The sequence below is a fragment of the Corvus hawaiiensis genome, chromosome 1 (genome assembly GCF_020740725.1).
Source record: "Corvus hawaiiensis isolate bCorHaw1 chromosome 1, bCorHaw1.pri.cur, whole genome shotgun sequence".
Classification (NCBI taxonomy): Eukaryota; Metazoa; Chordata; class Aves; order Passeriformes; family Corvidae; genus Corvus; species Corvus hawaiiensis.
The window spans coordinates 95,637,716-95,662,199 of NC_063213.1; the positions used below are offsets into that span (position 1 = coordinate 95,637,716).

Genomic DNA, 24,484 nt, shown 5'->3' on the forward strand with positions numbered 1-24,484 from the left:
GTGTTGTTCCGCCCCGCCTCTCCCATACTCCCCGCAACACCGAGAAATAAAGGCTCTATTTTTCCAGCGCCGGCTCCGCTGAGTCTCTGCCCGCGGCCGCCCCGCCCTGTCCGGGTCCGCACCGAGTCCCTGGCGTACCCGGTCGCGCCGGGGCCGTCTCAGACCACAACTCCCAGCAGTCCCCGCGGGCGCGCCATGACGTTACGCCCAGCGCACAGGGGCGGGGCATCCCGGGGGCGGGGCTCGGGAGGGGAGGGGCGCGGATGATTGGCAGCTGTGTCTGCCAGTGGCCGGCGAGCGGGGGGCGGAACGGTGTGGTCGGGTCCGGAAGCGGAACGGGTAAAGGCGGAAGTGAGGGCCGGGGCCTGCGAGACGCACCGGCGGGAGCGGCGCTGCGGGCGGTGAGTGGGGCCGCGGTCGTTCGTTTCGCCCCGAGGTGGCCGGGCCCGGCCCAAGGGTGCGGGCCCGTTCCCCGGGTTCTCGCCCGGCCGAGGGTGGCAGCCGGGCCCCGCCGCTTCGGGGGCCCCGTGACGGGAGTGGAGCGGGGGCTCGGTGGCGCCGCTGTGCCGGGCGGGGCGATGCTGGGGCTCGACCGGACGGCCTCCGCCACCGGCGGGGCGGGGACTCTGGGCGGGCGGGTACCCTGTTCTCTCACTGTGTGCCGGCCCAGCGGGGCCCTGCGTGTCGTGCGAGGCGGGGGAGCGGCGCTGCCGCGGGGCACCGGCAGCTCCGGCCTGGTGGTACCGGTGTGTGGTGAGCGGTAACGGGAGAGGAGCCCGGCTGGGAGGGGTCCTGGCGGCACTGTGGGTTCTCGGGTCAGGCTCTCCCGGGCGGGCCGTGAGCGGGAGCGGCTCGCGGGACAGCGGGGACGAGCACCTGCGGCCGGTACCGTGTGATTGTCCGGGGGCTGGGGCACAGCTCCCGTTCCTCGCAGCCGTGACTAACTGGGAGTTGAATGGGACTGGGGAAGGTGTGGTGCCAGGATAGAAGTGGTTATCGTGGTGGGATCATATTTGGTTGTAGTTGCTCAGCCTCTGAGGTGGGAATAGACACTCCGGGTGCTGGGAAGCCCAGCTGGGTTCCCGGGAGCTGCTGAAATGAGGGAGGTGACTTGATCTGCTGCAAATAAATAGGGAAGACAGTCCTGGGTCACTGCTGGTGCCAAGCACAGCCCTGTACCCCTCGAGGGCCCTTGTGAAGGAACACACATGGTGCTGTAGGGCCCTGACCAAGGCCCACGGGCTGCGAGGACATTTTGTGGCTTGTCTGGAAGGGAATCTGGAGCAAGGCTGTCCTTGGATCTCTGTCACAGCAGGAGAGACCCTGGTGTGTGAGCTGGGAGTGCGGTCGATGTGGGATCCTGGTGGGATTGCACCAGGAGTGCGGGTATGAGTGTGAGCAGCAGGTTTGCCCTGCTATATCCTGGGGAAACTGCTCGGACCTTACTCCTGGTGATGCTCAAGGTGCTGCCAGAGCTCCTGGGGCCGGGCAGGAGCTGTGAGTGGTGCTGTGACCCTGCAAGGAGCCCAGCCCAGCTCTGACCCTGGCCCAGCTGATCTTTAGTTGCTGCCCTCAAAAGTGGCTGTTGGAGCTCTGACCTTGGCTGTTTTCAAACCTGTAAGGAAGTTGGAGAGGGGAATATGCCGAGGGACTATTTTAAGTCTGGTGTGGAACAACTTGCATCTGCTATTCTTAGCTTTTTGTGTGGAGGGTCAGCACACTTGAGCTGCCCTGTTTACAGCCTGACATTGGGCCTGTGCTCTGCTGGGGCTCCTGAGCCGGCTCTGAGCCTTAACCGGGGCCAAAAAAAGCAAATTTAATCCAGTTGTCTTGACATGCCATGCTGTCTGAGTGAGCTTCCTGGAAATATCCCACTAATGTCCACTACTGCCTTGACTATGAAAGTCTTTTACATTTCTTTTCCACTCACCTGGATAATAAGGTGAAAGAACTATGGGTGGAAAGGGCTAAGAATCCAGGATAGTACCTGTAGGCAGCTACAAGACAGTGTTGATCTTGATGCGTTCTTGGGGTGAGGCGAGCAAGTAAAGCATGAGCCTGGCTGGATCTGGGATGTCGAGGACAGGAATGTTTGGGGTCATACCGAGGTTTCAGCATTGAAATCACTTCAGACTCCTCATGAGCCACAATAGTTTGCTGGAACAGTCTATACTTTCAGACCAAAAATCTGCTTCCGTCTTAAGATGCTGTGGCTGATTTGGGTGACATTTGGTTGCAGGTGTTGCAGGCAGTGGGGAGGGTCCCTGTAGGCTCTGTAAGTAGGTGCTGATGCCTCTTCAGCTGATGGAACAACCCAGGCAAGGTGAGATGGACTCCCAGAGAGGGTTTGAATTACTGGAGAGCATAAGGGAAAGGCTGGCTTGGCGTGTGGATACGAATGTAGTAAGATAAAACATTTATCTAGTTTTGCATTAGTAGAATACACTTTGCTTTCCTATGAAACCAGTGATGGGTTGAGCAGTGTCTAAAGGAACTGTCTGGCCGTGTGTGTGTGCTTGGCCAAACCTAATTGTTGTGCTGAGATGTGGGATTATCTCCATCACAGCAAAGCTCTTCTGCATCTCAAGAGGGATCAGCTCGAGGGTTGCTCTAGGCCCTGCCAGTCATTAACTCTGGATCCAAACTTCTTCAGCTGCTGCACAGTTAGTGGATGGTGGTCATGGCATCTCCCTGAGGAGGGAGGGGGAAGGAATGCCAAGCGTTTTCAGACACAGGAAATGAAATGGGAACGCTTCTAATGAAGTGGGTGTAGCCCAGAGTATTCCTGTCAGCAGACTTAAAAGAGGATAGAATGTAGAAATGTTGGAGTCAGCTGTTTTCTTCCCTTGGGGTATGAAGTTTGCAGCCTCTTATGCAAGTCCTGAGAAGTTGTCAGAATAACACTGAAATCACTCTAGACACTGGCCAGAAACAGGGAACCTTCCTGGATGTGACAGTACTGGGGAGGTATAAAATTCATCTGAGTTCCAGAGGGAATGCTGTCCTCCCCTGAAGCACAGGAATGAGCTGCTGGAGCAATTCTGCATAAACAGATAAGAAAACACTGTTTTTCATGTTTGCTTTGGTTTGGTAGCGCTCCAAATAAGGAGCTCCTTGAGGCAGGAGATCTTTGTGCAGTCTGGGAAAGATATTCTGAAGGTCACAGATTTTTTGCAGTGCAGGTGGCAGTTTGCTGCTTTGCATTGCTGATGTTGCCTTCTTGCTGACTGAATAGTGGGTGCTATCCAAGGCATGCATTGCTGAGTGTCTGGTCAGAGTGAAGCTGTGTCTGTTGACGGTGTCTGAACAGGGGTCAGTGTCAGGAAGAGGAGTTAAAGAACCTTGGCTGAAGAATTAAAACCTTGACGCTTTTGTTCCATTTGAGTCAGTCCAGGCTGCATCCATGGGTTGCTCTTCCAGCCTTGCTGTGCCAAAGATAACTGAGAGTGGGTGAGAGCTTCAAGACAGAGCTACTGTGGGACAGGGAATGTGGAGGCTTTGCTCCCTAGAGCTAGTGGGCAGCTACTGGGAGATGAAGGTGATGTAAAACTCTTCTGCAGAAGTCTGTGCCGGAGGGATTGTAACAGCGGGGTGGTGGCCTTGAAATCTCTGAGGACAGAGTTGTTTTGGAAAAGCTGCTTTGGGAAACAGCTGACTGCTGGGGCTGCTCCAGAGGCCATGGATGTCAGGAAACAGATGTGTGTGTCAAGAGGAGAAGGAGCTGGTACTACAGGGTCTCCTAGACTTGTTGAGGGCTGTAGCTGAATGAGCAGTTCAATTTTGGAATAGAAATCCTATTTACCTCTAAATTTAGATGAGCGTGTCCAAGTCTTTGTGAGTCTTGGACATGGGACTGCACAGAGAAGTTGTTACACTATCATGAGTTAGTCACAGCCATAGGAGTCCGAGCTGATTTGGGTCTGTAAATCTGCACTTTAGGGCTGTAGTGCAGCTCCTGCCAGCTGCAGTGGAGAGTGGCCCAGTTCAGAGCAGTTCCTGAGCTCCAGACTGCGTCTGTGCTGATCAGGACACTGAGGGCTCATTTTTGGGGAGGGAAAAGGTAGGAAGGTAAAGTATTGAATGAAACCCATCAGACTTGATGGGGCTGAGGTCTGTAGGTTGAGTCTGTTTCCCTGTTCATCTCCTCTATAACTGCTGGATCTGTTCCTCCTTTTTCTGCTGCCTGGACCTTCCTGCAGTCAGGCTCTAGAAGTTTGTTCTTACTAATCATATTGATGAGTTGGAATATTAGGTTGATGTTCCATGCTGTGCTTAGCCTGGGCTAGTGTGGTCCTTGTGTGGTTCTGGTGGGACCCACACTTTCTGCTGGTCCTGCTCATGAAGTTGCTCCTGGCTCCATGTCCTGGAGCTGACTGTGCAGCCCTGGGGAGAGCAGAGCAGCGCGGGCCAGCTGCCCGTGCAGTGTGAGGTGAAGCAAAACCACTGGGTAACTTCAGGGCTTCCTTTGCCAAGGAATTCATGTAACGCTGTCAGCTATTTAACAAGATAAATACTTCACTGGGGCTTTTGTCTTGAGTATTTTGGTTCTAAGCCAACAAATCCTCAGTGAAGCAACTCCTTGCATAGCTGAGAGCAGCAGCAGTCCTTTGGGTAACCAGAGTCTTCAGGATTGGGTTTCTAAATATCCTCAGCTTTCAGAGTAGTCCTTGCTTCTGGGTGAACAGAGGGCAAAAATATCAGATTCTCTAACTTCTGACACCTTAAATGAGCAGCTTCCCTGTGGTGGGGTCTCCTGCAGGGGTTAACATGGGGATCTGACAGTAATTCCCCTGTGGAGATTTGGGTTGTTGTCCTGGGTAGGTTTGTTTGAAATGGGTTCTGGTGCTATTCCCCAGCATCCCGAGAGCTCTGGAGAATGGCCTTGCACTTGGGCAGGCAGGGAGTGCAGCAGCCATGGCATGTGCTTTCTCATTTAGGGCACTCAGATTCTTGAATTTAGTATTCCTGGCTGTGTACAGCCCCCTCCAGCAAACCCTGGCAGGCAGGGGAGGGATTGGAGGAGCACAAACTGCAGAAGTGATAGACTTGGAGCTCTCACTTGTGGGACAGCATCAGGAATTGGCACTTGACTTTGATCTCAAAGCAAACAAGAGACTATGTTAAGAGTTTACAATAAAAAAATCAGTGCTTTTGCTGTGGGATGCAGAGCTCCTGTGTGTGCTTCAGTGAGCAGGAGGTGGGTAGGGCAGGTAAACAAACCAGCACAAGCCTTTTCATGGGTCTTGTGATCTCCCAAGTGCTGGGTTTCACTAGTTAAAAGAAACTAGTAGGAACATTAATGCTTGTTAATCTTGATTACATGAGTACCCCACCATGCCCTTCCTTTTCATGGCCTTGGCTGCTGGAATTAGCATGACAAGCTGGGACTTCAGCTGCCTTCCCTTGTCCGTGTGGTATCACTGTGGTTATTTTGGTCTGCCTGACCCGTGGCTCGAGTGTCAGTGCTGGGGTTGTCCTGGGGAGCAGGGAGGGGTGAATGCCCAGTTCTCTGCTGGAAGAGGTGGGGGGATGAACAGCTCCCCAAACATCAGAAATGGCTTCATACAGCAGGAAGCACTCCCTGTTCCTCAAGCCAGTGTCCACTGGTGGATGTAAGCTGATCTAGCACAGGTCCAGGCTGTGTAGTTTAGCCACCTGTTCCTTCTGCAGAGCTGAGTTCTGTCTGACAAGCATGTCAGACAGAATCCTCAAACATGTTGGCATTGGCAGAAAGTGCCTGTCCTGCCATGGAGCCCACTCGCTGTCTGCAGCATTGGTGGCCACTTCCTTCAGTTATTTGCTTCTTCCCGTGACCATCAGCTGGTCCTCCAGGTCTCGGGTATGTCCTTAGCCTGAGGCCCTCAATGACCGGTTAGGGTCTGTAAATTCCACTCAATCATCTGAAAGATATGGCAACTTCTCGTGTGAACATGAAGTCATATAATCTTGCATCCAAACTTCAAACCACTCTTAGATGATGATCTGGTTCTCCATAATTGGAGCAGTCAAGGCTCTGGCTGCTGCGCTGCCTGCACTGGCCAGTGGCTGTCCATGATGAGCTCAACATAGATGTGCTCACCTAATTCTGTTGGAGTTCATGTAGCACAACCAGATGGCAAAATGCATCAAGATCTGCGAAATATAGGTCAGGCTAAGACTTGAGGATATCAACAAGCTCATTGCCTTGTTTTGCTCTGGGAATCACTGCTATCAGATTTCAGGAGGCCATAACTCAGAGACACGGTGATTCACAGAGTGTTTAATGTGCAGCATGTTGGTCTGGAGCAGCAGCAGAGCTGACAAACTGCTCAGGGAATTATAAATAACAAGGTTAAACCAAAGCTGTTCCCTTGCAAGCTCTGTTTAGAGGGGAAACTCTAGAAGGCAGAAGCCTCTTCAGGCTGGTAGAGATGCAGAGTTCCTGCTGAGCCTCTTGAACCTGGCAGTGACCAAGCTGCTCCTGGCCAGAGCAACAAACACTGCTCCTTCACTGTCCAGCAAAGCCAATTGCTGGTTTGCTTTGTATCAAGCTTTCTCATCCTGCCAAACAGTGATTGCCCTTCCTCGGAAGGGGGAGGGGGGTCCTGACAGTGCTGCTTACAAGGACCCAGCTCTGAATTACAGTATCTTTGCTGCTTAACCCAAGACTGGACTCAGAGCAATGGCTTCACAGCTCTGGCTCCTGAAACATCCCACAGCACTCAGAAGTTCTGCTGCTTGGTTTCTGTCCTACCTGCCAGCTCTGGTGACTGGTACTGGCTTAACAGCTGGTCTGACTGCCTCCTGGTCAGAGCAAATTGAGGTGAAATGTCTCTAGGTCAGCGTATGCTCAAGTGCTTTGTGTTTTGCAAGCTGCTGAGGTTCTCCAACTGCTGGCACTCATGGGCTCCAGAGTAGCTCTGAAACGGCTGGAGGTTCCCTATCAAACTGTGGGATTGTTTAAACTTGAGGCATAGTTAAAGTAACCTCAAGCAGTCACAGCTGGACAGGCTTTGCCCTGGAAAGCAGCTGTTTGAAACTCTCCTCTGTGCTGAGTAGGCTTGAGCCTTGTTCACAGGACACTCTGCTCCAGTTCAACCTGCTTTGAACTTCTTATTCATGGATATCTTATATTTGCAGGATGTACACAGAGTTTCTTTGGGGATACTCTCAGAACAAGGAGAAGTTGGCTTTTGGGGCATTTTCTTCCAACAAGCAGCCTGTGTTAGGAGAGTAGAAGGGAAAGTGGTGATCCAGAGCAGATGCAATCAGCTGTAGCATTTATCATCCACAGGGAAGTGGGAGTTGTGATGGGTACAGGAAATGTGCCTAAATCTGTAACTGTGTACTTGGAAAGGATTCCTGTTCTCTGCAGGCAGCAGAGCTTAGTGCTTAGGGAGGCCCTGGGATTCGCTTGTGGGTAACTCTGGATGCAAATCAATGTTTCCTGCTGTTCCTGCCATGGTTTTGTGCTTCTGCGCTGCTCTGGAGGTTGGTGCTGAGGAGTGGTTGGCAGTGCTGATCCCAGGGGATGCTGCCTGTTCATGCTGGATTTGAACAATCCATGTGAGGAGCGTGGCCAGTAGCCTGATGGCCTGGAATGCTGTGGGATAAGGGTGTTGAGGCAGCGGGATGGGTGTGGGAAGCATTAGGTGCTGCCTCTGTTTGGATCAGGTTGGGTGGTGATTCCTGGTGTGCAGCAGGGGTGGGAGGAGGAGCTGCTATCAGCTTCTGAGGGGACAGCCTGTGCCCAAAAGCAGCTGCTGTCAGGTGCTTCCTGAGGTGGGCACCTCCTCAGGTGCCTCCCCTCTAGCAGACCACCTGCCTGGCTCCAGGGCCATCCTTGGGCCCGCTGAGAGGTGCAGAATGTCGTGGTGTAAGCACCTTAGGACAAACAGCTTAGAAATTCATTTTGTCCAAATGCCTCATGACCTGCAGAGCTGCCTCCTGCCAGTGTGGCACTGGGATGGCTCTGTATAGCATTGACAGTCTGAAGTCGCTTCCTTGTGAACTCGGGAAAGGAGGAAGGAGCTAAAGGTCAACCTCAGTTACCTTTGTGAACTGAGTAATTGCTGTTTGAGTAGACAAAGCTCTAATAACACCCATTGTGTGCTGGGTGCTCCTTACCTGCCTCACCCCAGCAAGGCGTGTGTAACATCCACACATGGTGGAAGTGCTGGAGGGCCCACTGGTGGGGAGGAGAGCTTGTATTACCATTACCTCTTTTCCAGGGAGGCTCTGCAGACTGACATCCTGCTGCAGGGGCTGCTGCCTGGCAGGAACTGCCCTGTGGTGCTTGCAGCTGATAACTTTCCACTGTGGGAAGGAACCGCCACCGGTCTGTGCTGATGGTGGCTGCAGATCAAACCACCCTCTAGAACTGGTACAGCTGGTCCCTGAGCGTGTCACTAACTCTGACCACCTCTTCCAGTTGCAACCTGCCTACAGGTGGATCCCAGTGCAGAACCTGCAGCATCCTTAACTCTCGGCACTCCTGCACTTAGACCACAATGGCAGGTCGAGGTGGAGCTGCCCGACCGAATGGACCAGCTGCTGGGAACAAAATCTGCCAGTTTAAACTTGTTCTCTTGGGCGAGTCAGCGGTGGGGAAGTCCAGCCTGGTCCTGCGCTTTGTGAAGGGGCAGTTCCACGAGTACCAGGAGAGCACGATTGGAGGTGAGTGCCAGTTCCAGATGCCTGTGGCCAGGAGGTGCTGACCTTGCTGGGACAGTCTGGGGTGTCAGAAGCAAGACTGGCTATTTTGGTCTGGTCTGGGATTTTTGCTATAAATAGAGCCAAACAGTTAATGCTTTAACTCTTGGTTTGCAATTTGTTTGTTGGTGTGAGGATCAGCATAGCAGAGAATAACGCTTTGGCAACCCTGCACTCTGCCTCTGAGGCTTCACTTCCAGTGCCTCAACTCCAGCTACTAATGAGTACTGAGGCCTTCAGCTTGGTTTATAGCCCTTAATTATCTTTTCAGACCATGACCTGGGATTTTGGGGCTGTTTCTAGCCTGATACTGCTAACTATTTCCACAGTGCTTTCAGGTCTAGTAGTTTTTTAGCTTGAAATCATTAGCACAGTGTCACCAATCAGCCAAAGACTGATTGGCACATGGGTCTCTGAGCAGCAATACCAGGGGGGTGTCCTGAGAAAAGGCTTGAGTTGTCCCTCTGTGACCTGTGCAGGGAGTAAGCACAGCTGTTAAGTGTGGCTTACTGGCAAGCAGGGCCTAATGCTCCTCTGTGGAGGGCTGTGCTCTGCCTCAGTCCGTATCCGAGGCTGGTGCCTTTATCCTGGGTGTTAACACGTGGTGTTAGACTCACTGGGACAAGAAAACAACCAGTTACTAAACTGAGGAGTGTGGTGTAACTGGGCTGAGTTTGGTGCTGTTACTGGTGCTCCCCAGGTCTGATCTTGGTGGTGCCACACGTGGACTGCGTGATCCCTGTCAGGGGCTGCTGGGAGGGTCTGGCAGTGTGGATGCTCCAGAGGCTGACTGCTGCCTAGGCCCTCTGGGCCACCTTCCTGTCACTGTGTGGTGGTTCTTGGTTCCTGTGAGCAGGGAGTGTGATACAGCAGAGCTGCAGCTGCCACAGCGAGTGGCACTGGCCTCTGCAGGGCTCAGCTCGCTCTCGTGTGGCAGCAGAGCTGCTCTGAGCTCCTGTGCTGACTCTGTGCCCTGTCCTGCTGGAGCTGAGGCAAACCCTCTTCTCTTGCAGCTGCCTTCCTAACACAGACAGTGTGTCTGGATGACACAACAGTGAAGTTTGAGATCTGGGACACGGCGGGGCAGGAGCGGTACCACAGCCTGGCCCCCATGTACTACCGGGGGGCTCAGGCAGCCATCGTGGTCTACGACATCACGAACACAGTGAGTGTGGGCAGGGCTGGGGGGCTGCCAGGAGGCTCCTGGTGCCCTGGGAGTGTGTCTGGGTGAGAGCCCTGCAGGTACCCGGCTGTGGGTGCCAAGTTCTTGAAAACTGCTCATGGCCTCTTCCTCAGCTCTGGCCAAGGCTGTGAGCTGATAAAGGATCCTGCTGCCAAGTGCTGCAGAGGCAGAACACTTCTCACAGGAAAGCCTTGCTCTAATCATATCTGCCCTGTGGATTCCTACACGGCTGCCCTTCCTGACTGCTGCCTCCTGTTTGCTTCCAGGACACATTTGTACGAGCCAAGAACTGGGTGAAAGAGTTGCAGAGGCAGGCTAGCCCCAATATTGTAATTGCACTAGCAGGAAACAAGGCAGACCTTGCTACCAAGAGAGCTGTGGACTTCCAGGTGAGTGGGAATCCAGGGAAGTTGTTACCCAAGCAGGTCAGGAAAGAATCTTTTTGCTTAAATGAGGGACATGGTGACTATGTAAAATATGTTTGAGGGAGTGAAAGTGAGGTTTTTATGCTGAGGACTGCAGGATGGCGCTGAGCAGGGTCTGTGCCCTGCCCCCTTCCCTTACTTCTGTCATAGCACATATGGCCTTGGTTGGTGAAAGTCCCGGTGAATGTGGAGGAGGAGGCCCACAGAGCACAAACTCCTGTCCCCTCAGTCTCCTTTGCTGCCTTACTCATGTGGGGATGTCTGGAGGGTGTGAAACAGCATCTTCTGGATACGAGACACATGAGGAATCATTCCCAGCTTGTTCTCTGCTCTTCACAGCTCTTACCTCATCTGAGGCAAGCACTCAGGAGAGGTTCTTACCCAGCCCTCTCAAAGGGTTGCTTGTGGTGCCCTTGCAGTGGGTGGCACACTCCCAGCTGACCCAACTGCCAGGCACCGTATGTGCATGTGCTCAGTCAGGCTGTGCCCCAGCTCAGCTGTGGGACACTGGCTGTGCAGGGCTGCTGGTGGAGCGTGTCCCTGGGATGTCTGGGACAGGGGAGTGAATTTCTGGCCCAAAGTGGGACATAGCATTTCTCCAGCAGTTAGTGTGTTGACAAGTGAAGTGCATGAAGTCTGCTTGGGCCTCCTGGCAGGGTGCCTTTAGCACTCTGATGTGATTGTTTGTAGGATGCACAAACATATGCAGATGACAACAGCTTGCTGTTCATGGAGACGTCGGCGAAGACAGCGATGAATGTGAATGAAATCTTCATGGCAATAGGTAACAGCCTGTGGGTAGGGCTGGGGTAGCTCTGAGCACCAGCACTGCAGCCCAAGGGGGTCCTGTGTCAGCCAGGGCCGATGGCTCTTACTGGGGCAGGTGTCCACTTTGCAACACTGATGTGATCGGTCATTCCCCAAGTGTGTGGAGCCTTAGCCTTGGAAAGCTGGTTCCCTTTCCCTGTGTCCGGGGTGGTGATGGAGGTATGAGCAGGTCTGATCCCAGCCAGAGCCAAGGATGGGTTGGTTTGTCATGCAGTGCTGCTGGCAGTGTCCTATCCCAAACTCCTTTGGTGGCGAGGGCTCCAGCCTGGGGTGTGCAGTGGGAGGAGGTCGGCCTCTCTAGAGGACCCTACTAACTTCCTGTTTCTTTCTAGCCAAGAAACTGCCAAAAAATGAACCTCAGAATGCTCCTGGTGGCCCAGGCAGGAATCGGGTGGTGGACCTTCAGGAGAGCAGCCAGCCGAGCAGAAGCCAGTGCTGCAGCAACTGAGCAGCTGCTCCGGCCCGCGAGCCCTTGGAGGACGTGACTGGAACCCACGCTAACGATCGCACTTACCGTAGGGCGGCTGCTGCCGGCGCCGCTGTGATTCTCCATCCCTTTCTGATCATAGGCTGGAGGGAGTTCTTCCACCTGCACCTTTCTGTACAAATACTAATTCAATTCTAAGTCTTAAGTCACTTTTTTAATATATGAACTTCTGCTCTTCCCTCTTCCTGGTGGTGGTGGATGCAGGACCTGGTGTCTGCCCAGCCAGCGTGGCCGTCCCGCGGGTGAGGCCAGCAGCACCCAGGTCCCACAGCACTGTAGTTCACTATGGGAAACAAAGGGATATTGGGACACGTGTTTAAAGTTCCCTGTCTGTAAGAGCTGAGGCTGATTCCGTATGATGTGCCCAGAACAACCACTAAACTGTAGCATTAGAGACAAACTCCGGCTCTTGGGCCACTTATTGACCAAATCAATGATGAGTATTTGGGGTGGGGCAGAGGGAAGCAAAACTGGTTTCTTCTGTATTTTGTATTGTATGTTTCTCCATGTAACCAATCAGTATCTTGTCAATATAGTACATCCAACGAGCTGCCTGTTGTCTTTCTTTGTGTTGGACTCCAGCATGCCAACTCTTCTTTTCTCTCGGTTCTGTCGTAATGCACTAATCCTGTTGCAACTTTTGCAAAAAATCTTGTATAGAAATTTGTCCTTTTCTTGATGGTTGTGATGCCACTAATATTGTTAACCCTGCTCTGGTGGGAATACACAAGGTTTACTGATGTACAGAGGTGGGGTGGGGGAAACCTTGGGTAACCTGTCAGTGGGAATGACATGTATTGCAAAAGCCTGTAATTCCACAAAGAATGAAGGGAGGTATTAAATGGCTTCTGTTGCCAGACTCTAACTGATGTTGGCTGCTGCCTAGTGCCTAATGCAGTGTCTTATGCATCCTGGTATTTAAGAGGAACTGTTGACTTTAGTCTTCATCACAAACTTCAGTTTTGTGTGATTAAAACAAAATTTTTATAAACCTATCATAACAAGAATGTTCATGTTTCTTAATGCAGCAGGGACTGGACCTGAGCACAACAGTTCTGGTGGAGGCTGAACTGTGCTTCGCTGTTCCTGGTATGTCCCACACCTTGCTAGGGAAATGGGGCCCTTCCTTCCTGAGGAGGGAGAAATGGGGCCTCCTGAGCTTGGGCTGTGCGGCTGCTCCTGCACAGCTGCTCTTCTCACAGTGATGCTGCTGGTGTTCACTTGGCTCCACTGTGCTCAAGGAAGCTTGAGGGAAATTGTGGGAATTATTCCTTGCCTGATACTTCTGAGGAGACTCTACAATGCAAGTTGGGAAGAGGTGGGGGAGCAGTGCCCAGAGGAGCTCAGCTCTACAATGGGACAGGCGTGGGATGGTACTCCAGAACAAATGAACGCAATGCCTCTGTCCCTGGAGCATGATGGCCTTGGAAGATGCTGCTCTCCTGTCACTGCTGCATGGACTATGAGACCCCAACACCCACAGCTGAGACCTGGAGTCAGTATGGAAGAAGGAGCAGCCCCTTGCAGCTCTGTCCCTACCACGTGTGCTGCCGGCAGCACTGTTCGTGCTCGGGAGAGGCTGAGGGTTGGAGATGTGCATTTGGAACCTGATGCCCCCCTCAGCTGAGGGGCTGTGAGACGCTCAGTCACAGGAGAGCTGTGAATAGAGTTGTATGAACAGCCTTGGCTCGTGTGCCCTTCATCCTCTATCCAAGGTCTCAGTGCCTCTTCCTCATGCTGTATCTCCTTAAAATCCTGGAAGCAGGAAGGGTCTTGGTGATGAACTGCCTGGGATCATGCTCGAGCCTGGGCTGCCTGTGTGGTGTGGCCTCCAGTGGCCCCCAGTGCACCTCACTCATGTGGTGCTGCTTGTGCCTGGGCTGCTTAGCTGCTGGAGGAGCTCAGGACCTCTGTGGGACCACCCCGTGCTTACAGTGTGGGGTGGACTGATGCTGCTGCTTCCCCCAGGCAGCCAGAGATGGACCAGTTGGAGAAGGGCTTCCCTGATCCCACTCAGAATAATTCTGTGGACACTGTGTGTGGGGCTGTTGCCATCTGCTGGCTCTTCTCCCTGGGTGCCTGGTTTCTTCCTGGACCTGGGGTCTCTGTGAAGGCATCTGTGATGCCCTAAGGAGGGTCTTGTTGCTTGCCAGAGCAGGTGCTCAGGGCCTCAGTATTGAGGCTGGGGACCTGCTGCTGTTTGTGGTGTGTCTGGGCAATGGGCTGTCTGATCTCAGGGTGGCTTTAGCACAAACAGGCGTTCCTGCCTGCATACCTGCTGCCTGCCCACACACCTGCTGCCTGCCTGGGCCTGAGCGCGGGTGTTTGCGGTGGTTATGCACTGCGCCCAGGGTTGGGCTTTTCCCTCCCTGCCGCTGGAAGCTCAGGGTGGATTCCATCAGCCCCTTGCCAAGCTGGGAAGGGGAAAGTGTGAGTACAACAGTCTCACACCACACCCAGCCCGGCAGCCCACTGTGGTTCCCTCCCCATTCTGTGGGGATGGGTATTGGCCAAGGCTGTGGATCTGCAGTGTGAGGAAGGGGTGAGGGCACTCCTGCTGCTCCCGTACAGGTGAGTGGGGCTGCCCTTCCTGCCTGCCTCCCTCCCTTAGCAGCACAGTGCTCCCATATCCACTCCCCTCCCTCACAGAACCCTCTGGGTCTGCTGTCTGGGCCAATTTTGTGCTGCCCTGAGAAGCAAGAGAGGTTCTTCCCTCTCAGTGCATCCAGCTCCTCTGGCACCAAGAGTAGGGTGCAGCCTCCCCATCAATCAACACCCAGAGAACACAAGCAGATTCAATGCAAAAGAATTTTTATTGGATACAAAATCATTCCAGTTTAGTGAAAAAAATGACATCATTGCTGATGAAGCTTGTCTGGGCTTAAACCCGAGACTTGCTCCTGTCTGCTCCGGTCCTGCCGTGGCCATTGGGTCCCATCCTGTTACGCCTGGGCTTTGTTGGTGGCTCCATCCTCAGAAGCTGGTCCGGTCTGTGGGGCTGCAGGGCTGACCTGGATGGGCACATTCCTCTCGGGAGCGGCTGGCAGTGCCAGCTTGGGAGCCTCGATGCGGAGCTGCCCTTCCTTGGACAGGGAGCAGGTCAGCGCTTCGGCGTCCACCTCCTCGGGCACGTCCCACTCCCGCTTCAGCACCTCGTACTTGTAGGAGAAGGAGCCCTTCTCATCGACATTCTGCGTCTCCTTCTGCCCCACCAGCACCACCTTCCTTCCCACCACCTTCACCGACAGCTGCTCGGGAGCGAAGTTCTTGACATCCTGGCAGACAGAGAAGCCGTCCCCAGAGCCCTGGGTCAGGGTCATGCTGGTGTTCGGGGTGCGCTCCGCGGCGATGGCTCCGTGGTTGCTCAGGAGCTGCTCGAAGCTGCTCATGAATTCCCGAGCTTTCTCCATCTCCTGCTGCAGCTCGGTGAAGATGGTCTCTGCGTGTGGCCAGAGGGTCCTCACTGTGCCCAGCCGGCTGGCCAGGGAGCTGGAGGCGAATGGTGCGAGGTGCATCCGGCAAAGCATCGCTGCTCTTGCTGTCGTTTTTGTTGCTGGCGGCTGCTGCTGCTGCTGCTGCTTCTGTCCCCTTTCCAGTGGGCTGGAAGCGTCTGCCCCGCTGCTGCCGTCGGAGGCTTTTATTCCCGTTCCTCGGAGGCGTGGCCTTGTCCCGCACATTACGTCACCCTCGGGAGAAGAGCTCAGCCCTTTCCAGCCCGTTCCAGCTCATTCTTGTTACTCACCCATGAGGAGAGGCGCCGCTGACGTCGTGCCCGGCATACCTTCGCCCTGACTCTTAGAGCTCTGCTCTCCTGGCTTATAATTAGCAGCATCACCTCAGCCTCTGAGCGGGATGCCTGAGCCACCCCTGCCAAAAATCTGTGCCCTTTGCATTTCCCAGGCATGGAGTGAGTGTGGGCTCCTCCCTGCCTCCCCCCACCCTCAGCTGGGGCCCATTTCTCCCCATCTGTGCCCAGGGAGGTCCCCTCAGGTGAGACCAGAAGTCAGCCCGTGGGCCCATGCCCAGGTGGCATGCACAATGGGGTGCTGAGGGGTCAGGGCAGGATGGGGGTGGCCAACAGGGAGAGGAGTCCCAGAAAGTGCAGGAAGTGCCTGGCAGCAGATGACATGGGACACGTTGCTTTAGGTGTGGGACTGTCCCTGTACTGGCAGAAGTGATGCCCTCCTGGCACAATGGAGCCTTGGCTCCACCGAGCCCCTGGCAGGGGGGCCAGGGAAGGGCTCTGTGGCCCCTCGACCATGGCCCCACTGGCCCTGCTGCATCACGATGGCTCTGCAGAAACCTGAGCTGCCAGCAGTGACTGCGGCTCCCTATTTGTGGCATGTGACTTGTCCCCAGAAACAGGCGCTGCTATTTTGGCTGGTGGATAATCAGCCTCTCAAAAATAGGCGATGGCTCCAGGAGGGTGCGTGGGGAGAGAGCGTTCTGGAAGGGACACACCCCTGGGCAGAGGAGGATAAATTCCGCTGCTCCCCTGCCCCAGCCCAGTACCGCTCCAGCCACTGCACCGAGCAGAGCTGCAGCACAACCAGGAGCACTCGTTGGGAGCAGAGATGCTTTGCCGCCTGCACTTTATGCCGCCCATGTCCAGCTCACTGTTCCCGTGGCTGGGACCCGTCCGCACCCTCTGGCCACATCCAGGCACCCTCTTCGCCGAGCTGGAGCGGGAGATGCGGCTGGAGATGGAGAGGGCTCGGGAGTTCATGAGCAGCGTCGAGCAGTACCTGACCAGTGGGAGCAGCTCCGGACGGCTCGGCATCGCCGCAGACCGTGCATCGAGCACCAGCGCAGCCCTGACCCAGGGCTCTGGGGACGGCTTCTCTGTCTGCCAGGATGTGAAGGACTTTGCGCCCGAGCAGCTGTCGGTGAAGGTGGTGGGAAGGAAGGTGGTGCTGGTGGGGCAGAAGGAGACGCAGAGCACAGACGAGAAGGGCTCCTTCTCCTACAAGTACGAGGTGCTGAAGCGGGAGTGGGACGTGCCCGAGGAGGTGGACGCCGAAGCGCTGACCTGCTCCCTGTCCAAGGAAGGGCAGCTCCGCATCGAGGCTCCCAAGCTGGCACTGCCGGCTGTCCCGGAGAGGAACGTGCCCATCCAGATGGGGCCGGTGGTGGCACAGCCAGCTGGCAGCACTGAGGATGGAGCCGAGCGGGCCAAGGCATGAAGAGGAGCAACGGGGGCCAGGCTGAGCCTGGCTACAGAGGCAGCTGCTGGCCGCAGAGCAGGACCGCACTGGGACTGCGCGATGGCCCGGGGGGTGGTGTCTGCCCAAAACATGCAGCTTTTTTGATATGTAATAAATATTTCTAACTTTTATTTGTGTGGCTTCGGTGTTTCTAGTCTTGCCCAGCCCTGTGCTTTGCAACGCTCCTGCCTGTGCCCTCGCAGCGTGATGGCAGGGTGGGGAACGGGGCAGTGCTGGCACAGGGCATGTCCCTGGCACGTCTCCCCAGCTCTGCCCTGGCAGAGTAGGTTGGGCGAGGGGCTCCAGGCCATGTGCAGCACTGAGAATCCCCGGGAGCTCCTGAGCATCCCCCAGGGTAGCCTTCGGACACCTGACTCCCATCTTTGGGCTGGTGCTGGGACACTCCCGTGCGGTGCCCGCGTCCCCCGTGCTGTCCCCCCGGGCAAGTGCTGGCACCTTCCAGGCGCTGCCCGCAGCTCCGCGCCCCCGCCCGCCTCTAAGCCGCACCCCCCGGTGAAAGTGGGCGCGGCCTCTCATAAATGGCCAGCGGGCGGACCCGGTTCGCTGGTACCGGTCAGGAGGCGCGGCCAGGCTCCGTGCCGGGCGCTCGGCCGCACCCCGTGCCGGCGGTGGGAAGGCGGAGGGCGGGACACACACCGCATTTGGAGAAGAGGGCGTGGCCATGCTCCATATTTGCGGGGCTCCGCGGAGTGCGGAGCGCGCCGTGCGGCGCCGGACCGGGCGCGGTACCGGTTACCGGAGGGGCGGCAGGGCTCCTCCGGGCACCGACGGCTCGGCACCGCCCCGTGAGGGGCTGTCGCGGTGGGTCGTCATGACCGGACCTCGATCCTCTCTGGACGGTTCACGGCACGCGCAGTCCCGAGTGGGGGCTCTGCTCCCGTTCAGGACAGCGGGTGACGCGAACCGGCCCCGGGAGCGCCGTCCCGGGAGCACCGACCCCCCCTCCCCCGCCGCAGCCGACTACGGATCCCGGCGTTCCCGGCGCGCAGGCGCAGTGAGCGCGGGGCGCACGCCGGGCCCGGCATGGCGGAGCCGGAGGCCGCGCAGCCCGGGCGGCCCCCGCCTGGCCCGGGCACGGGAACGGCGGTGGCGGCGGGGGCGAGCGGGGTGACGGCTGGAGGAGCGGGATCCAGCGACCCGGCACGGCCCGGGCTGAGCCAGCAGCAGCGGGCGAGCCAACGCAAGGCGCAGGTGCGGGGGTTCCCTCGCGGGAAGAAGCTGGAGAAGCTGGGGGTCTTCTCGGCTTGCAAGGTGGGGCACACAGGAGGGAGGGCGGGAGGTGGGGTTCAAGGCTGTGCATGGGTGGGGAATGCAAGGACGGGCGTGGGTGGGGGTGCAGGGGATACAGGAGTGGGGGTTCAAGGCTGTGCATGGGTGGGGAATGCAAGGACGGGCGTGGGTGGGGGTGCAGGGGATACAGGAGTGGGGGTTCAAGGCTGTGCTTGGGTGGGGGATGAAGGATGGGGGTGCTGACCTGAGTGGGGAATGCAGGAGGGAGTTGCAAGGACGCTTATGGGTGTAGGAGGGGAACTTAGCGGGTGCAGGAGGATGAGTGCAAGGAATGCATGGACAAAGGATGCAGGATTGGGTGCTGGGATGTACATGGGGTGCAGGATGGGGGTTTTGGGCTGTTCGCAGGCAGGGGCTGCAGGAAGAGAGTGCTGCAGGGAGGTGCAGGGATGTCCCTGAGCAGGGGCTTCGAGGTTCTGGGGCTGCACGGGAGAGTGTTGGGATGGCGGGTGATGCAGGATGGGGGCTGAGAAAATCTGGGGTGGGTGAAAAGGGGCAGGTGGAAGCCAGGGAAATCGTTTCACCAGAGAAGGTGGCAGCCTCAGCACGTGGCAGCACGTGAGCCACTGCGAAGGCCACTTCTGTCCCTCATACCAGGCCAACGACGCCTGCAAGTGCAATGGCTGGAAGAACCCAAACCCCCCCACAGCCCCTCGGATGGACCTGCAGCAGCCAGTGACCAACCTGAGTGAACCGTGCCGGAGCTGTGGCCACGCGCTGGGTAGCTCCTGTGGGGCCTCACAGGCAGGGTGAGCAGTGCTGATCCCCTGGTCTCACCGCGGCTTTCTCTCCGGCGCAGCGGACCATGTGTCCCACCTGGAGAACGTCTCGGAGGACGAGATCAACCGTCTGCTGGGCATGGTGGTAGATGTGGAGAACCTCTTCATGTCAGTGCACAAGGAGGAGGACACGGACACCAAGCAGGTGTATTTCTACCTGTTCAAGGTGCGCATGTCTCGCTGCCCCACTCACGGTGGGACTTGTGCAGGGTCTCTGGTCCTTGTGGGGAGCTGGGGCTGCTGTCCCGCTGTTCATGAACTGAAGCTGGGACTGTGAACCATCCCACAGCCCAAAGATCTGAAACACTGACCCTCTTCTGAAGTGACCTCTGTCCTGGCCTTGAATTCCCTTGGGGTATGGTTTTAGGGGATGAACGGGTGTCCTCCAAGGGCAACCCCGGTGCCTTCCTGGTTGTAGAAATCAGAGCAGCCCCATGGCAGTGTCAGCCACCTCCACCATTCCTGGAGCATCCAGTTCCTGGGACTCTGGTGACCATGTCTAATGGTGTCTTTGTAGCTGCTGCGGAAGTGCATCCTGCAGATGAGCCAGCCTGTGGTCGAGGGCTCCCTGGGGAGCCCCCCCTTTGAGAAACCAAACATTGAGCAGGTGAGGCTGCTGTCAGGCTTGTGCACTGCCCTGATGACTTATCCTATGTTCTGCTGCTCTTCCATGGTCCCCTCACTCTCTGGGAGGCAGCACAGAAGAACTCAGAGCAGCCCCTGGCACCCTCCCAATGTTCCATCCTCTCCCCAGGGAGTCCTGAATTTTGTGCAGTACAAGTTCAGCCACTTGCCACCCAAGGAGCGCCAGACCATGTATGAGCTCTCCAAGATGTTCCTGCTGTGCCTCAACTACTGGAAGCTGGAGACGCCGTCCCAGTTCCGTCAGCGCTCCCAGAACGACGATGTGGCCACCTACAAGGTCAACTACACCAGGTGAGGGCAGGGGGTGGTAATTAGCCAGCCACCCTGGGGTCTCACTCCTGGGACTCTCCCCAGCTCTCCCAGAGTGTCGGTCCACTAGGAGAGCAGGCACCCAGTGGGGCCAGTGCTTCTAAATGTCAGCCACGCCCTTCGTCCACCTTCTCTTCTCGCCCCTGCTCCTGGCAGCGTTGTCCCAGGAGGGATATGCATGCTCTGGGGTCTCTGGTTCCAGCCTTGTCACCGCAGCCCCTTCCTGTCCCACAGGTGGCTGTGCTACTGCCACGTGCCGCAGAGCTGTGACAGCCTGCCCCGCTACGAGACCACCCACGTCTTCGGGCGCAGCCTCCTCAAGTCCATCTTCACGGTGACCCGCCGGCAGCTGCTGGAGAAGTTCCGGGTGGAGAAAGACAAGCTGGTGCCGGAGAAGCGGACACTGATCCTCACCCACTTCCCCAAGTAGGTGCCCAGTGTGGGGATGGCTGCTGGAGCACTGAGGGGACTCCTCCTTTGGGATGCTTGCATGCTGATGTGCCACTCCCTGCCAGGTTCCTCTCCATGCTGGAGGAGGAGATCTACGGTGAGAACTCTCCAATCTGGGAGGCTGATTTCACGGTGCCAGCTGCGGAGGGTGCCCAGCTGGCGTCTCGCCCAGGTATTTCAGGAAGCAGCTCCCCCTGTTTGGGGGCTGTGGGATGAAGGATCAAGGTGCAAGTGAGCTGGGCTGCCACGGCTTGATGAGGCGCTTTCCAGCAGTCATGGGCACCACGGGTCTGTTCCAGCTGCAGTCAGCACCGTCGCCGTGCCCACCACTCCTCTCTTCAGCAAGAAGCTCAGCAGCAGCAGCTCAGCCGCCAGCCTGGACGCCAGCACTCCAGAACCCCTGCCAGGTAAGGTCACATTAGCCCACGCCACAAAGCTGGAACTGTCCGTGGTCCCTCCCGGCACTGGATGTGCTGCTCTGCTCCCATCCCAGGGGAGAAGCGGAAGCTACCTGAGAGCCTGACGCTGGAGGATGCCAAGCGGATCCGCGTCATGGGAGACATCCCCATGGAGCTGGTGAACGAGGTCATGCTGACCATCACGGACCCTGCTGCCATGCTGGGCCCTGAGGTATGGGCTGGGGATGCTGGGGCAGCTCTGGTGCTCTCCAGTGCCCACAGAGCTGCTTCCCCAGTGTGCCAGGGTGGAGTGGGGCTCCCCCAACAGAGGGACAGTGACCCCCCCATGCCCCCAGACCAGCCTGCTGTCGGCCAACGCGGCGCGGGATGAGACGGCGCGGCTGGAGGAGCGCCGCGGCATCATCGAGTTCCATGTTATCGGCAACTCGCTCTCGCAGAAATCCAACAAGAAGATCCTGATGTGGCTGGTGGGGCTGCAGAATGTCTTCTCGCACCAGCTGCCCCGCATGCCCAAGGAGTACATCACTCGCCTCGTTTTTGACCCGTGCGTGGCTGGGGGATGCGGGGGGGCCGGTGCGGGGGGCTCCCCTCACCCTCGGCTGTGCTGCCCGCAGGAAGCACAAGACCCTGGCGCTGATCAAGGATGGCCGAGTGATCGGGGGCATCTGCTTCCGCATGTTCCCTACCCAAGGCTTCACGGAGATCGTCTTCTGTGCCGTCACCTCCAACGAGCAAGTGAAGGTGAGAGCGGGGAGAAGGGCACACACGTGTGCCCCTCAAAGCTGGGCAGGGTGGTCTCTGTGTAGCTGCCTCTTGGGCAGCCAGACCTGCTCAGCACTGACCAGCCCCAAGCAGTGGTAGTTGCTCCAGGACATCTTCCAGCTGCCATTTCCATGGGTGGGAGGGGGTTGTTAATCCCAACTGGGGCTGCCTGGGGGGGGTCCCTGTCTCACGGTGCTTCCCCAAGGGCTATGGGACACACCTGATGAACCACCTGAAGGAGTACCACATCAAGCACAACATCCTCTACTTCCTCACCTATGCGGACGAGTACGCCATTGGCTACTTCAAAAAGCAGGTGGGCTCCTTTCCCTGGGAGCTGCCCCCAGCTCTGCTGCACACCTGCCCCCTCCCACCCACCCCCTCTCTCCTAGGGCTTTTCCAAGGACATCAAGGTCCCCAAGAGCCGCTACCTGGGATACATCAAGGACTACGAGGGGGCGACCCTGATGGAGTGTGAGCTGAACCCCCGCATCCCTTACACTGAGCTTTCACACATCATCAAGAAGCAGAAGGAGGTACGGCCCAGGAGTGGGCAGGAGGGTGGGTGAGCACTGCCAGCCTCCCCCTGAAGGTGGGGGAGAGGTGTGGGGCTGTGCTGGCCCTGAGAGTAGACTTGCAGGGCAGAGAGGGGGCACTGGTGGCTTTGATACTGGCCGGGGTTGTCTCTGGCCCTGCACAATGGATTTATGGGGTCCCACATCACGGTGTGGCAGAGCATCATGCAGTCCCCACTCATCTGCCCCCTTCCAACCCCCCTTCCCTGCAGATCATCAAGAAGCTGATCGAGAGGAAACAGGCGCAGATCCGCAAAGTCTACCCAGGCCTGACCTGCTTCAAGGAGGGTGTGCGGCAGATCCCCATCGAGAGCGTCCCTGGCATCCGTGAGTCCTGGCAGGGGGTCTGGCAGGAGGGCTCTGTCCTCCCTCCCCATGGCTGCAGGGCAGATGTGGTGACGCTGACGCTTGTCTTCCAGGAGAAACAGGATGGAAACCACTGGGGAAGGAGAAGGGGTGAGTGCTGCATGAGGGCGAGGGGCTCAGCTCTGCCTGTACCTCAGTCCTGGCATTGGCCAGGCCCTGGAATGGAGAGAGACTGATGGGCACTGGCTTTGTCCTGCAGGAAGGAACTGAAGGACCCAGACCAGCTCTACAACATGCTGAAGAACCTCCTGGCCCAGATCAAGGTGTGGGCAGGAGAGGACCCTTGCTCCAGGGTGCCTGTCTGCCTGACAGCCCTCAGAGCTGCCTCCCTTGGGATGGGCTGTACAGGGCTTTGCCCTTGGGGCCTGCTGGGGTGACCCAGGTGTGGGGAGAGCAGGACTCTTGAGTGCTGGAGCGAACAAGGGTTGTGTGGTCATTGCTCCAACTGCCCCCCACTTCTCCCCAGACCCACCCCAGTGCGTGGCCCTTCATGGAGCCAGTGAAGAAGTCAGAGGCACCAGACTACTATGAAATCATCCGCTTCCCAATAGGTAGGTTGCTGTGTCCACCCCCCCAGGACAAGATTACAGAAGAGAGGGCTGAGGACCCCCCCATTCATTGTGGGGTCTGTGCTGGGGACTCAAGTTTGGGGTGGTGGGAACCTCAGGATAGCCCAGAGTGAGAGAGGGATGAGTTGGGACCTGTGGTTGGTGTCCAGCTCAGTGGCTGGGTGGTGCAGAGGCCTGGGGAGGGGCCCTGACCGTTCCCCACCCCCAGACCTGAAGACCATGACGGAGCGCCTGAAGAACCGCTACTACGTCACCAAGAAGCTGTTCATCGCCGACCTGCAGCGCATCATCACGAACTGCCGCGAGTACAACCCGCCCGACAGCGACTACTGCAAGTGTGCCAACACCCTCGAGAAGTTCTTCTACTTCAAGCTCAAGGAGGGGGGGCTCATCGACAAGTAGGGGGGCTGGCTTGGACCTGCTGTGGCCACTGGCCCTCCCATGGGAGGGACCTGTGGGATCCAGCCCCACTCTCTCTGTGGGTAGGAGCTGCTGGAGGGATTGGTGCTGCTGAGCAGCCTGGGGAGCTGGGCCTTCCTTCTTGGGGAACCACAGGGGCTGGGGGGGCTGGTGCTTTTATCCCTGAGGTGCTCTGGCTGCCTCTCCTAGGGAATGGGGGTGAGGCTGGAGCTGCCTCATCAGGATCTGCCCAGGGCAGAGACAGCACTGAGCTCCTGCCTCTGCCTGGGGAGGGGGAGCCCCCTGACCCCTGTGCGTCCCCCCTACCTGGGATCGTGCCTTCTGCCCTGGCTCCCTGTGACAGGGCAGGGGCACACAAGTGCTTTGGTTTCTGCTCCGTCCACGTGCAGGCAGCCCCTACCCCTCACACTGAATGTACGGCGGGGTCAGCCCTGCGGCTGCCCGCAGCGGTGCTGCTCCTGGGCCAGGGTCCTGCTGGGCAGGGGGGCTCTGCCCTGCACCCCCAGTTCCTGCTGCCTCTGTCAGCTCTTCCCCCGGGGCAGGTCTGCCTTCCCTGCCTGTACATCCTCCCTGCCTGCCCCTGCTGCCAGCTGGGGGGGTGGGGGGCTGCCAGCCCCAGTCCTGCCCCTCCGGGTGCCAGGGAGGGTGGCTGCCCGGTGCTGTGCTGGCTTCTGTTCCCCCTGCTCCGCTCCAGCTGGCAGACACCTCTGCTTGTCTCCCTCCTTGCTCCCCCCTCCTTGTGCCCCCCACCCCTTTCCCTGCCCCCCACTCGCCCCCATTCCACTTGACTGGTGTTTCGTTGGTTTGTTTGGTTTTTTTTTTTTTTTTTAATAAATGTCTTTGTGCAGCCCCAGCTCCATCCGTGGGGCTCACCCCAGCGTGGTGGGCAGGTGGACAACCTGGGATGTTGTGGAGGGTGTTTGTGTTGGGGAGGGGAATAGGAACAACTCGGGATGGGGAGAGTGTAAAGATCCCCGTGGAGGGGCTGGGGTGCACTGGGCAGAACTGGCGTGCAGGGTTGGTTGGGGTGCTCAGTGCTGCGCTGGGGTCCCGGACCGGTC

At 57.3% G+C, this 24,484-nt stretch overlaps 4 protein-coding genes across 5 annotated transcripts; 3 read left to right on the forward strand and 1 right to left on the reverse strand.

Moving 5' to 3' along the window:
- The first annotated feature begins 312 nt into the window (after positions 1-312).
- RAB5C (RAB5C, member RAS oncogene family) lies at positions 313-12,609 on the forward strand. Of its 2 annotated transcripts, XM_048316882.1 has the most exons (6): positions 313-401; positions 8,411-8,655; positions 9,705-9,856; positions 10,141-10,263; positions 10,990-11,083; positions 11,460-12,609. In XM_048316882.1, exons 2-6 carry the CDS (start codon positions 8,490-8,492, stop codon positions 11,573-11,575), a joined length of 651 nt encoding a protein of 216 aa, XP_048172839.1. In that variant the 5' UTR covers positions 313-401; positions 8,411-8,489; the 3' UTR covers positions 11,576-12,609. The 2 variants fall into 2 exon arrangements, with proteins under 2 accessions (XP_048172839.1, XP_048172830.1); XM_048316873.1 differs by lacking the exon at positions 313-401 and having other exon boundaries at positions 8,211-8,655.
- Positions 12,610-14,408: 1,799 nt separating this feature from the next.
- Positions 14,409-15,233, reverse strand: LOC125332181 (heat shock protein 30C-like). Its single transcript, XM_048316862.1, has one exon. The coding sequence runs from the start codon at positions 15,139-15,141 to the stop codon at positions 14,557-14,559; it is 585 nt and encodes a 194-aa protein (XP_048172819.1). The 5' UTR covers positions 15,142-15,233; the 3' UTR covers positions 14,409-14,556.
- Positions 15,234-16,097: 864 nt separating this feature from the next.
- On the forward strand, positions 16,098-16,949 carry LOC125332199 (heat shock protein 30C-like). The gene has a single exon (XM_048316895.1). It carries the CDS (start codon positions 16,189-16,191, stop codon positions 16,795-16,797), a length of 609 nt encoding a protein of 202 aa, XP_048172852.1. The 5' UTR covers positions 16,098-16,188; the 3' UTR covers positions 16,798-16,949.
- A 583-nt stretch (positions 16,950-17,532) lies between these two features.
- Positions 17,533-24,326, forward strand: KAT2A (lysine acetyltransferase 2A). Its single transcript, XM_048316852.1, has 18 exons — positions 17,533-18,090; positions 18,727-18,850; positions 18,929-19,074; positions 19,426-19,515; positions 19,663-19,844; positions 20,097-20,288; positions 20,378-20,484; positions 20,612-20,719; positions 20,806-20,942; positions 21,067-21,275; positions 21,346-21,472; positions 21,699-21,809; positions 21,886-22,029; positions 22,281-22,395; positions 22,488-22,524; positions 22,634-22,697; positions 22,901-22,985; positions 23,212-24,326. Exons 1-18 carry the CDS (start codon positions 17,863-17,865, stop codon positions 23,403-23,405), a joined length of 2,400 nt encoding a protein of 799 aa, XP_048172809.1. The 5' UTR covers positions 17,533-17,862; the 3' UTR covers positions 23,406-24,326.
- Positions 24,327-24,484: the final 158 nt, after the last annotated feature.

What these genes read in the sequence shown, in the direction of transcription:
- RAB5C (XM_048316882.1), top strand. Translation starts at nt 8,490, where the DNA reads ATGGCAGGTCGAGGTGGAGCTGCCCGACCGAATGGACCAGCTGCTGGG. An exon ending in TCTACGACATCACGAACACA is followed by an intron (nt 9,857 to 10,140) that starts GTGAGTGTGGGC and finishes GTTTGCTTCCAG; the next exon opens with GACACATTTGTACGAGCCAA. An exon ending in TGAAATCTTCATGGCAATAG is followed by an intron (nt 11,084 to 11,459) that starts GTAACAGCCTGT and finishes GTTTCTTTCTAG; the next exon opens with CCAAGAAACTGCCAAAAAAT.
- LOC125332181 (XM_048316862.1), bottom strand. Translation starts at nt 15,141, where the DNA reads ATGCTTTGCCGGATGCACCTCGCACCATTCGCCTCCAGCTCCCTGGCC.
- LOC125332199 (XM_048316895.1), top strand. Translation starts at nt 16,189, where the DNA reads ATGCTTTGCCGCCTGCACTTTATGCCGCCCATGTCCAGCTCACTGTTC.
- KAT2A (XM_048316852.1), top strand. Translation starts at nt 17,863, where the DNA reads ATGGCGGAGCCGGAGGCCGCGCAGCCCGGGCGGCCCCCGCCTGGCCCG. An exon ending in CCTCCAACGAGCAAGTGAAG is followed by an intron (nt 21,473 to 21,698) that starts GTGAGAGCGGGG and finishes TGCTTCCCCAAG; the next exon opens with GGCTATGGGACACACCTGAT. An exon ending in TTGGCTACTTCAAAAAGCAG is followed by an intron (nt 21,810 to 21,885) that starts GTGGGCTCCTTT and finishes CCTCTCTCCTAG; the next exon opens with GGCTTTTCCAAGGACATCAA.